This window comes from Engraulis encrasicolus, chromosome 7 (genome assembly GCF_034702125.1).
Source record: "Engraulis encrasicolus isolate BLACKSEA-1 chromosome 7, IST_EnEncr_1.0, whole genome shotgun sequence".
NCBI classification, from domain to species: domain Eukaryota; kingdom Metazoa; phylum Chordata; class Actinopteri; order Clupeiformes; family Engraulidae; genus Engraulis; species Engraulis encrasicolus.
The window spans coordinates 6,066,910-6,079,409 of record NC_085863.1 but is presented as its reverse complement, the minus strand read 5'-3'; the positions used below and the strand labels follow the sequence as shown (position 1 = coordinate 6,079,409).

The following is a 12,500-nucleotide window of genomic DNA, read 5'->3' as shown; positions in this document are numbered from 1 at the left end:
AGTACTGATAACGTGCAGCCATGGCCTAAAGGTTAGGGAGTCAGTCCTGCAATCGGAAGGTGGCAGGTTTGAAACCAATACAATCTATGACTCAAGTGCCCTTGAGCAAGACTCCTAACCTCACACTGCTCTAGGAACTGTAACCAATATCCTGTAAATAACTGTAAGTCACTTTGAATAAAAGTGTCAGCTCAGTGTAATGTATTGATAAATATTAAATGCTAAGTACTATGAAGTGGTACTATAAAACGTGAAATACTCTGCAGTGGTGGTAAGTAGGGTAATGGTAGATAGTTATATAGTCACTTGTGTGTGACTGTGGGATATGGGGTACAATGACTAATCTGTTCCACCTGACTGACCTCTCCTATATTGCCTTATTAACCTACTGGGGTCATCATATGCATGGAAATAACCCTCAACAGGCTAGGCTAACTCCTACAGTATACCCACTATGATTTGCGATGCATAGTAAACAATCAACAACAAATGCTTCATAATATAGATATGTAGTACAGCACTGCCTGGTCAACACTGAGGGAAACTGCATTCAACAGCCACCTGGGAAATGTATTCCACCTCCCACAGAGAGGAAAGGAGGGATGATGAGGGAGAAACGGAGGAATAAACACCATCACGGAGCTCCGCTGGTTTACTCCCTGTACCTAATACCCCCTGGGAGTTACACTACATGGGATGCTCTTCATGCATAGAGAGAGAGAGAGAGAGAGAGAGAGAGAGAGAGAGAGAGAGAGAGAGAGAGAGAGAGAGAGAGAGAGAGAGAGAGAGAGAGAAGAGAGAGAGAAGAGAGAGAGAGAGAGAGAGAGAGAAGAGAGAAGAGAGAGAGAGACAGAGAGAGAGAGAGAGAGAGGAGAGAGAGGAGAGAGAGAGAGAGAGAGAGAGAAGAGAGCGAGAGAGAGAGAGAGAGAGAGAGAGAGAGAGAGAGAGAGAGAGAGAGAGAGAGAGAGAGAGAGAGAGAGAGAGAGAGTAAAGTAACTGCTCCTCTTGCTGTATCCCCTGCGGTGTCCCGCTGTGTTCAGGAGAGGATTGGGTTTTAAATGTCTTTGAGAGATCAATCATGGATGAAATTACTCTGCATACATTACTACACGTTATCTAGCCGGCCGCACCCTCACCAACAAGCCGGCCCGCTACGCTGGCCAGAGCAGCAGACCCATACACCACTACAGGGACGCAAATACAATACAACAGGGGGGAGAAAAACCTCCAAAATTATGTATCAAATAATTGTTTTATTATTTCACGTGGAGTTCATTTTATTCCTTTTTTCATTCTGTTTTGACTTTTTTTTTAGGTCCACACCACAGTCACAAAATATATCTTAGGATACAACACCAGTTCGGATGCATGCTATCAACTTTCAGGTTTATGGCTTTACATGTTATGGAGCTGGGTAGAGAGCATCTCGTTGGCTTTACATGTTATGGAGCTGGGTAGAGGTAGAGAGAGCTGGGTAGAGAGCTGGGTAGAGAGCAGCTCGTTGGCTTTACATGCTATGGAGCTGGGTAGAGAGCAGCTCATTGGCTTTACGTGTTATGGAGCTGGATAGAGGTGGAGAAAGCTGGAGACAGAGAGCTGGGTAGAGCTGGGTAGAGAGCTGGGTAGAGCTGGGTAGAGAGAGCTGGGTAGAGAGCTGGGTAGAGAGAGCTGGGTAGAGAGAGCTGGGTAGAGAGCTGGGTAGAGAGCTGGGTAGAGAGCAGCTCATTGGCTTTACGTGTTATGGAGCTGGGTAGAGGTAGAGAAAGCTGGATAGAGAGAATTGGGTAGAGCTGGGTAGAGAGCTGGGTAGAGCTGGGTAGAGAGAGCTGGGTAGAGAGCTGGGTAGAGAGTAGAGAGAGCTGGGTAGAGAGCTGGGTAGAGAGTAGAGAGAGCTGGGTAGAGAGTAGAGAGAGCTGGGTAGAGAGCTGGGTAGAGAGTAGAGAGAGCTGGGTAGAGAGCTGGGTAGAGAGTAGAGAGAGCTGGGTAGAGAGCTGGGTAGAGAGCTGGGTAGAGAGAGTTGGGTAGAGCTGGGTAGAGAGAGCTGGGTAGAGCTGGGTAGAGAGCTGGGTAGAGAGAGCTGGGTAGAGAGAGCTGGGTAGAGAGCTGGGTAGAGCTGGGTAGAGAGAGCTGGGTAGAGAGCTGGGTAGAGAGAGTTGGGTAGAGAGCTGGGTAGAGAGAGCTGGGTAGAGAGTTGGGTAGAGAGCAGCTCATTGGCTTTACGTGTTATGGAGCTGGGTAAAGGTAGAGAAAGCTGGATAGAGAGAGCTGGGTAGAGCTGGGTAGAGAGAGTTGGGTAGAGCTGGGTAGAGAGAGCTGGGTAGAGAGCTGGATAGAGAGAGTTGGATAGAGAGAGCTGGATAGAGAAAGCTGGATAGAGAGTGGCTGTTTAGAGAGTTGGGTAGAGAGAGCTGGGTAGAGGTAGAGAGAGCTGGGTAGAGGTAGAGAGAGCTGGGTAGAGGTAGAGAGAGCTGGGTAGAGAGTTGGGTAGAGAGAGCTGGGTAGAGCTAGCACTGGGGGGCAAGCAGTGAAGTGGCAGGGGGACATGAAGTGGTACGCTGACAGCTTTGACTGGGGGGCCCAGGACAAAGTCCTCTGAAAGGGTCCCCCAGCCCAATACATCCAATGTAATAAGGACCCAATTACGGGTACAGGAAAGCATAGATCCAGGGACTTCGTTGGCCTCATTAAAATATATGCAACTGCAGAGACCACTAACAGAGCTGGAAATGAGTCTGGCCAGGAGGCCAAGAGGGCTGAAATGGACTACAGTGCAGGAGAGAAGGGCAGCAGGAGTCCCGAGCGTGAAGGGCAGGCCAATAGGTGAGAACATGAGGGCACTTCCTGGAGGGAAGGATAATGGCGAGAACTTGATAGGAGGCCAAGAGGGCTGAGATGGACTACAGAGCAGGAGAGAAGGGCAGCAGAAGTGACATTACCATGACAAGGAGGGACCCTCAGCGTACCATTTCACAGTGCTGTCGCAAATTGCCGTGTCACCTCTAGTGTTATTTTCTACCTCTATGCACAATCCTCTATGACCTTCACATCAGTAGCCTATGGCTATGTCTCAAATGGCGCACTTTTGACAGTGCACTGACAGTCAGTGCATAGTGCACACAGTGCACTGAGGTCTTTAGTGCATAGTGTTGAGGAAAAATGTGAGTACTATGCACTGTGCGCTCGCTGGAAGTGACAGCTGAGCATGCCATTAGCTTGCCAACATATGAGTTGGCTACTGTTTACAATGCACAGCTTCTGGTGCTTGTATTTTCATTATTTTTTGCGTAGTTAGTGCACTTCTCCTTTGGGCAGCAGAGGGCAGCATAGATCCTGGGACTTTACGTTGGTCTCATTAAAATAAATGTAACTGCAGAGACCACTAAGAGAGCTGGAAATGAGTCTGGCCAGGAGGCCAAGAGGGCTGAGATGGACTGTCAAAAAATGGCGCACTTTTGTCAGTGCACTGACAGTCAGTGCATAGTGCACACAGTGCACTGAGGTCTTTAGTGCATAGTGTCGAGGAAAAATGTGAGCACTATGCACTGTGCCCTCGCTGGAAGTGACGGCTGAGCATGCCATTAGCTTGCCAAAATATGAGTTGGCTACTGTTTACAATGCACAGCGTCTGGTGCTTGTATTTTCATGTCCTTCACCCCAAAGGACAACAATCACACATACAATACTTTGGTTGGCATGTAAAGGTTGGTGTCCCATCAACAATACTTACAGAATTAGAAGACTGTTGACCAAACTCTTCTACTGAACTGAATGCCACATTTCCTCCCTGTCATTGTCAACATGGCCGCCGCTTAGTGCGTGCATTGTCCATCGTTCAAGCACTGCATTTTTCCGCCATTGTTAGGGGATCATCCTGGCACTTTCAGTGCACTGGCTCAACTGAAATTTTCAGCGTGAGCGCCCTAGGCACTGAAAAACAGTGTTCGAAGTGCACAAGTGCAGCATTTGAGACACAGCCTTGGACTACAGTCCCTAGCGCTGTGGTTCCCAAACTTTTTCATCGGGGACCCCCTTTTGGACTTGAGAATATTTCCGCGACCCCCTCTCTGCTCTGCCCTCTTGCCTCTCTGCTCTGCCCTCTCTCAGTCCTTATCAGTCTCAATGACCGAGCTCAAGCGCCCTGAGCCTAAGTTCGTGCCCGTGTCTAAACCTCTGCCTAAGCCCAAGGCGCAGGAGCGTGTGAGTACCTCAGAGCTAGCCTGACTGCCCCCTAGCGCTAGTCTGCATTACTGCGGTGGTTCCCAAACTTTTTCAGCGGGGACCCCCTTTTGAACTTGAGAATATTTTTGTGACCCCCACCCCCCCACACACACACACACACACACCCATCATAGTCTTAGCCTAGCAATGGATTTCTAGCAACATTACCAGACAAACTATTAATGGGAAATCGAGAAATATCGCTAGATTTTCTATTAATAGTTTGTACGCCATCGCCAACATCACTCCAAATCCCCCAGACAGCAAATACATCTATTAACCCATTGATGCCTAAGGCACCTGCAAAAAAGGGTGCTGAATGCCTGAGCCCTTTTTAGGAAAAGCAGCCCTCAGCCAAATATCTCAGCTTCTGAAGCACATAAAAATATGCACTAAGTTGCATTTAAACGCTAAGACCCTCATCTTTCATTAGAATGTGTTCATTCATCTCAAACAAACAGAGATTTTTGATAAAGTTGTCGCAAGTGAATACAGGTCCCTTTAGTCCGCGACCCACCTTCAGTACCTCCACGACCCCCAGTTTGGGAACCACTGGACTACAGTACAGGGGCCACATAACAGAACAAATCCTAAATGCTCATCCTAACTTAAGATAGGAACAGTAAGATAGGAAAAATCCTAACTTCCTATTACAGAACGAATTCCTAAGTCCCTAGCCGTTTCTTATCTTATTTTTGGCCCCCCATCCTATCTTAAATTAGGAATTCCTAACTCCTCTATCATATTGATTTTTTCGATTGGTCGTGTCTGTTTCTGACATTTCGAATGTGCATGAGTTTGATGGAATGTAACGACTTCACTTTTGAAGCGACGGGCAGCCAGTTGTAGCCTAGGCTACGTGTTGGGGGGAGAACGCATAGCCTAATTATTAATAATTACGGACGAAAAAATACAGTGAATAAAAGGAGGGCGAGGGCGTTACTTTCCATCATTCATGTAGGCTACATTTGTAGCTAAGACTCCTCAAAAGTTTCCTCATAGCCGTGTTGTCAGTTTCAGCAGTTCCCGTCGCAAATCCGCCACCTGAATGCTGTTTTAACAATGTGCAAATTCCCATGATCAAGTAGGCTAGCTTATTCAAATCAATGAAACGGGCGACGAAACAAGTCATCGACTGTCAGCCTAAACAACGCGTGTAAAACAGTCATCATTCTGGGATGCCTCCGTGTGAACTAAAGACGTGATCATAGAAACATTAGTTTGAATGACAGCATGAAGATGGGAAGAGGGAGGGAGAGCAAGGTGCGCCTTCCTGTGTGACTGCACTGACAGAGGACGAGGGAGAGCGAGAGGAATCGGATCATTAAATAGGCTAACTTTTGAACAACGCTACGCAACCTAGAAATGCTAAACCCTGTTTAGTGTTTAGCATAATATCTACACCGTTAACTTTGTGAGGACAAATGGATTAGTTTTGTGTGGTCTATAAATTCATCCGTAGACCTAGAAGACAAGGCATTGTAACTTGTCCTGTTCAACTCCTGAGAGGAGACTTTGACGAGGGAGCGCACGTTGTGCTCATAAGCCTGTCACAACATCAGCACGTAGGCAACGTGAAGTCGGTTGCTTTTTTGTTGGACGTTGCAAAATCAGTCTTTGATGTGCAAACCCCATGGTCAAAGTAGGCCTAATTCAAAGGTTAGCCTACACTTGTTAATAGGAAATGTGTTTGGCTTTCAAACTAATTTCTTTTTTAATTTCTAAATAAAGGTAAGCTATATTGCATGGATAGAACAATGACAGGCTTCAAATGGTCAAATTATTTAGGCCTACATCAGGCAACTATGGAATTGTACCTTGCCTGGTTGGGAAGCTACTGTGGTAACCGTACCAGTGCCATTTTTTCTCTCTTGAAAACAAAATGCCCCCATTAACCCAGGCATCACTGCTCTAGGTGTTTTGGTTTGATGCCCCATGTTGCTGACATTGTGTATAATGCAAAAAAAGCACCAGTAACAGGGGTATCCTGAGTTAAGGACAGGGTGTATGGTCTCCTAACTTAGGCATCCTAAGTTAAGATATTCCTAACTTAGGATGCTTCTGTAATGGCTATATTCCTATCTTAAGATAAGATAGGATTTCTTCCTAAGTTAAGTTAGGAAACCTCCTTCTGTTATACCAAAATTCCTAAATCCCTTCCTATCTCAAGATAAGATAGGATTTCAGACTTAGGAACTTTCTGTTATGTGGCCCCAGGGGTGCATTTCTGGAAAGCGAAGTTGCTAACTATGTTAGCTACTTTGTTGGTTGCAATGCAATTTCCCATTGGCAGCTACTGAAGTTGCTAACTGCTAACAACTACGCTTTCCAGAAATGCACCCCAGCAGTGGAGAGCAGAAGTCCCTGGCGTGAAGGGCAGGCCTCTAGGTGAGGACATGAGGGCACTTCCTGGAGGGAAGGATAATGGCGAGAACTTGCTAGGTAGGGAGGCTGGTTGCTGTGTGAGAGCAGGGTGTGACTACTAGCTAAGTGAAGCCCACCCTGGAATGAGCTAGAATAGTGTAGTTTATTATTCACAACTTGGTTGAAGAAGCTCAGTTTTGCACATACAGACGGTAGCATAATGTGTTGGAGGTGAGGGATATAGTTTGGGTGAAAGTAGTTTTAGTTTCGGAAGTCGTTTTTGCGCGCGTGTGTGTGTGTGCGTGTGTGCGTGCGCGCGTGCGTGCGTGCATGCTTGTGTGCGTGTAAATTGCTGCAAATGTCCCTTACTGTCCACTGCCACATACAGTATAGCCATGTTCCTGTGTTATTCTGTGCCTCATATAGCCATAGCTCCCATGTTCCTGTGGTATTCTGTGCCTCATATAGCGTGCGCTGCAATATGCGACCTTGCCTCCTCCACTTGCCTCCTCCACTTGCCTCCTCCACTTGCCTCCTCCACTTGCCTCTCTCCTCGTACCAGGAAGTAATATGTCATGATGATATCACTGACAACAGCATTATATTTCAATATCTTGCAAAAGCTCAATTGTAGAGTATTTTTCTCATTCGCAATTGGGATGGTGAATGAAAAACAGTCCCTCAAAAGTTGTTGTGGCGAGGCTGACAGCTGGGAAACTTTATTGTTTCGTAACACGCTCATAGCCATGTTTTGTGTTATTCTGTGCAGGACATGTTGAAAAGTGAAAAGGAGGACAAAAAGGCTTCAAAGGAGGACACACACACGATGCCAGGCCAGCTGGTAAAGCAGACTAGCCCTCTCCCTCCCCACACAACACTACCTGACATAACACACTACACACACACTACACACACATTACACACTACACACACATTACACACATTACACACACCACACACATTACACACTACAGACACATTACACACTGCTGGTAAAGCAGACTCGCCCTCTCCTTCCCTACACAACACAACCTGCCATTATATCTCACGCTGAAGCCAGTAGGAGTGATTGACAGCTGTCTCACCTTCTCCCTCCACATTGTCAGAGATGTATAATCCCTCAAAGAGGGGATGTCTGCGCTTCAGCCTTGGTGGTGCTCATAGTCGAGGACACCAGTATCAAGACAGGCTGGGCTACTTCACAGTGACTAGACCCAGGGATGACTGGAGCACTCAGCAACTTTTTAGAGATTTTTAATTATTTTGGTGCTTTTTTAGAGGTCTTTAGAGGTTTTTTATTTTGGTGCACAAAGTTGCTGAGTGCTCCAGTCATATCTGGGTCTAGTCACTGTGAAGTAGCCCAGCTTGTCTTTATGTATAATCCCTCGTCCACCTGTCATGGGTGAAGGCTTGTCAAAGTCCTCCACCTCCTCTCCTCACTCCTCCACACCTCCTCCCCTCACTCCTCCATTTCAATAGTAGTCCTAGTGTTTAAGCTCATTCCTCAGTACACGGGGGAGGGAGCGGATCTCATCACACATGATGTCCACTTAAAACATCCTGGGACGGAGACCAGGGCCGCGTTTCTATACACCGAGCACTCAAGAGTGAACTAGTGGAAACTCTTAAGAAAATGAGAACTCCAGGCTCTGCTGCTAGATGATTTACCTCTTAACTTAACCTGGTTTCCTCATTACATTACATTACATTACACTTAGCTGACGCTTTCATTTATCCAAAGCGACTTACAGTTATTATTTTTCAGGGTATTGGTTACAGTCCCTGGAGCAATGTGGGGTTAGGTACCTGTCTCGAGGGCACTTCAGCCATGGATGGAGGTGTAGGAGAGGTCAGGGGGGATTTGAACCTGCAACTCCTTGATTGAAAGACCAACTCTCTAACCACTAGGCCACGGCTGCCCTCACCACAGCTGTCCTCCTGAACCAGCTTCATAGTATAGGCCCCAGAACTACATCACACTCAAACAAACTTAAACTGCAGATGGAAATTAGCTATTAGCTATAATCTGGTGCAGGTCATCTTTTTACTATGTAACTAATGTACTTTGCACATGGTCCCTGATGAAATAAACCAATAACTAAACTAAACTAAACTAAACTAAACTCCAACAAACTCCAACACCAAGTATGTTTGCGTGTAACAGAACTACTTTTCCATGACATCACAGACGGTTGATGAAACAAAACAAAAACTGTTTGATGACACGTTTACAAACAAGATACACAGTAGGTACTCACATCGTTCTTGTATAATCTCATGAGAAAAGTTTTCAGTGAGTTATTTTTCCAGAACTCCTGCGGAGGCATATTTGAAGAAGCCAAACACAGAAACAGGAAGACGCAGGAGGAGGAAGAGGAGACAGGCATACACACACACACAGATACACACACACACAGATACACACACACACATACACACGCTTAAACACACACACACACACACACACACACACACATACGCGTAAAAACATACACACACACGTACACACACACACGCGCGCGCGCGCACGCGCACACACGCACGCACGCACGCACGCACGAGGAGGAAGGAGGAGATGGAATCTGCTGAGCCATAGAACTCTACAACACCACAGGGAACTATATTGCGGAGTCCAACACGCGCACACACACACACACACACACACACACACACACACACACACACACACACACACACACACACGTGTACGCACACATGTGAACACACATGCGTGCACTTACGCACACATACATGCACACACCATACACACACACACACAATATTGCAGAGCCCAACACAAACTTTCTGATCAGTCTCATCACTCATGGCAACGCCAGCCAGAGCAGATGAGAGAAGAATACGAGGAGTTGGTGTTGTTTGGAACAGGAGGAGATGGTGCTTTTGTTTGCATAATTAAGTGAAAGAAAGCCCATTGGGAAACTCCAACTCCCATTGTCATTGTCATTGTGACACAGCACTCCACAGCACACAAGTGAACACTGCACACTGCACACAACGAAATTGCATTTATGCCTCACCCGTGCAAGGGGGCAGCCCTCAGTGGCGCCCCATGAGGAGCAGTGCGGTGGGACGGTACCATGCTCAGGGTACCTCAGTCATGGAGGAGGATGGGGGAGAGCACTGGTTGATTACTCCCCCCACCAACTTGGCGGGTCGGGAGTCGAACCGGCAACCTCTGGGATGCAAGTCTGACGCCCTAACCGTTCACCCATGACTGCCCTATTAGACACTAGAGGAGACATTGTCGCATCAGGAGTTGGCGATGCAAACACATACACACAAACACACACACGAAGACACACACAAAGACACACACACACACACACACACACTGGCTTCATCTCAATATTGCCCCTGTAGTCATCTCCTCCCTCCTCTGGTTTGGCTCGTGCCTCAGCGTCACCCCTTCCTCCCATGATAGAGAGAATCCAGTGGAGGATGGAGGAATGAAGTGCCATGTGGTCTACAGTGCAACACCTAGGGTCATGGGTAAGCGGTTAGGGTGTCGAACTTGTAGCCCAAAGTAGCCGGTTCGACTCCCGACCCACCAGGTTGGTGGGGGGAGTAATCAACCAGTGCTCTCCCCCATCCTCCATGACTGAGGTACTCTGAGCATGGTACCGTCCCACCACACTGCTCCCCATGGGGCGCCATTGAGCGCCATTGAACCTCAGAGTGCCTCTAATTTCGATATGTACACCAGAGGTGTCAAGAACCTGTTTCAGAAATAAAACCCTCAAGTGTTGGCAGAGGACGCGCTCAACTTCTTGGAAAACCGAAAAGCATTTGGGTGCGAGATAAAAAGCGTCAACTTAAGGAAGAAGAAATCCGCACTCACAAACTGCGTCTCATTATTTATTTATATTACCACCATGTCCAAAAAGCAAACGCGTTTCGGCTAACAAGCCTTCATCAGTGCGTGGTACCGACGCACTGATGAAGGCTTGTTAGCCGAAACGCGTTTGCTTTTTGGACATGGTGGTAATATAAATAAATAATGAGACGCAGTTTGTGAGTGCGGATTTCTTCTTCCTTCAGAAATAAAACCCTCATGACGTTCCCTTCCTACACAGGTACGTTCACTGACTGCTCTACCTGTCAGTATGCATTACTGCTCATTCAGAACTGGTTAGATGAAATATTTGCCAGTTTTTATTTTATTCTATGGAACTAACACCTCTGGAAAAAGCAATTGCATGTTTACAGTACCTGGAGGCAGCGAAGAAGTTGGTGACTTGGTATCCAAAGCTGGCGTAGTAGGCGTGCTCCATCACCGCCATCAGCTGGATGCAGTTGTAGCCTAGACAAGACAGAAACACAACAAACACAACCGTATAACGTTCCTAAATAATAATAATGATAATAAATAACACATCAATTTTGTATAGTGCCTTTCTAAATACCCAAAGACGTTTTACAGAACATGAAACATGAAACAAAAACATGAACAGACATTCAAAGACATACAGAGACTAAAACACAACACAACGGCAATGGAAAGTTCTTTTTTGTCCATAATTCATGACGGTATGGAGCATTCACGTTAGTGGAGAAATATGGAAGCCCACGGCGGGGGCGGCGATGAAAATAAACACAACAACACAACAACACAACCATACCATCAAAATATGCATAATATGAAGAGTTCAGATGCAAAACCCTGTAACTCCATTTCTGAAGACCTGCATTTCTATATATTTAGGGAACCCTGTTGTTGGTTTGGTTTAAATTAATGTACTTGATAATACATACAGTATAAATATTGAAATTACTTAAAAATAAAATAAAATAAATTACCATTTGACAAATACACAAATTAATTATGACATGTTTCTGGAAAGGCACTTAGGGATTTTTGCATCTGAACTCTTTATATATACGCACTGTATGCCTATGCATATGTATGTCATAATAAATGGATCAAATACACATTCTGTACACAGAGAAAGAGGGAGAATAAAAGAAAGTATTTGTACACGTATAGAAGAGACAGAAGAAGAGGTCACCACAGAGTCCCTATTCAAACCACCAAAGAAATCACAAAAACACAAAGTCTTCTCTCAATCCTCCAAACACGCAGTCAGAAGTCAACAACCCCTGAACTAAAAAGCCTGTTTGTGGACATTGGAGACATAGAGGAGGCGACCGCAGAGACCTGCAGTGACCCATATACTGCACATACATACACACGCATGCTTGCACAGACAGTTCTACATGCACACTTGCACGCACAGATCTAACAACACGCATAAATGTACACACACACACACACACACACACACACACACACACACACACACACACACACACACACACACACACACACACACACACACACACACACACACACACACACACACACACACACACACCTTGCTCTACAAAGATACACACACAGATACAGATACACACACACACACACACACGTACACGCACGCGCGCACAAACGCGCACGCGCACACACGCACATGCACACGCACACGCACACGCACACGCGCACACACAATGCACATTTTTCTACCAACCTGCATTTCTATCCTGTCCAAGATTGGGAAAACGTAATATTCGATTTTAAACTCCATTTCATTTTGGCCCTACCCCGTCTCTCTCTCCAACCTCTCACTGTACTAACGCCAAGTCAAAAAGACAAGAAAAATATCTTTAAAAAAAGGCATTCCATTCTTCATCACAGGAATGTACAGTACTTCCACAGTTTAGGCAGAGACAACTTTATTTGTTGTCTAATTGAGCTGAAAGCTAACGCTAGATAAAAGGCAGTCATGATTCCAGAGAACACTGCCTATAAATGCATTTTTTTGGCCTGTACAAAAAAATGATGGCCTATCACAATCAATAAACAGCCCTTTAGAAAACAGATTAGTCAACATACTCTCGAT

The 12,500-nt window shown here is 46.0% G+C and overlaps 1 protein-coding gene across 1 annotated transcript in view; it reads right to left on the bottom strand.

The window, feature by feature from the left end:
- The window catches only part of gbe1a (glucan (1,4-alpha-), branching enzyme 1a), a 142,664-nt gene that overhangs the window by 77,181 nt on the left and 52,983 nt on the right, over positions 1-12,500 (bottom strand). The window contains exon 7 of the mRNA XM_063202318.1: positions 10,813-10,903. Coding sequence (XP_063058388.1) covers positions 10,813-10,903 — 91 coding nt within the window. The remainder of the gene's footprint in view (positions 1-10,812; positions 10,904-12,500) is intronic.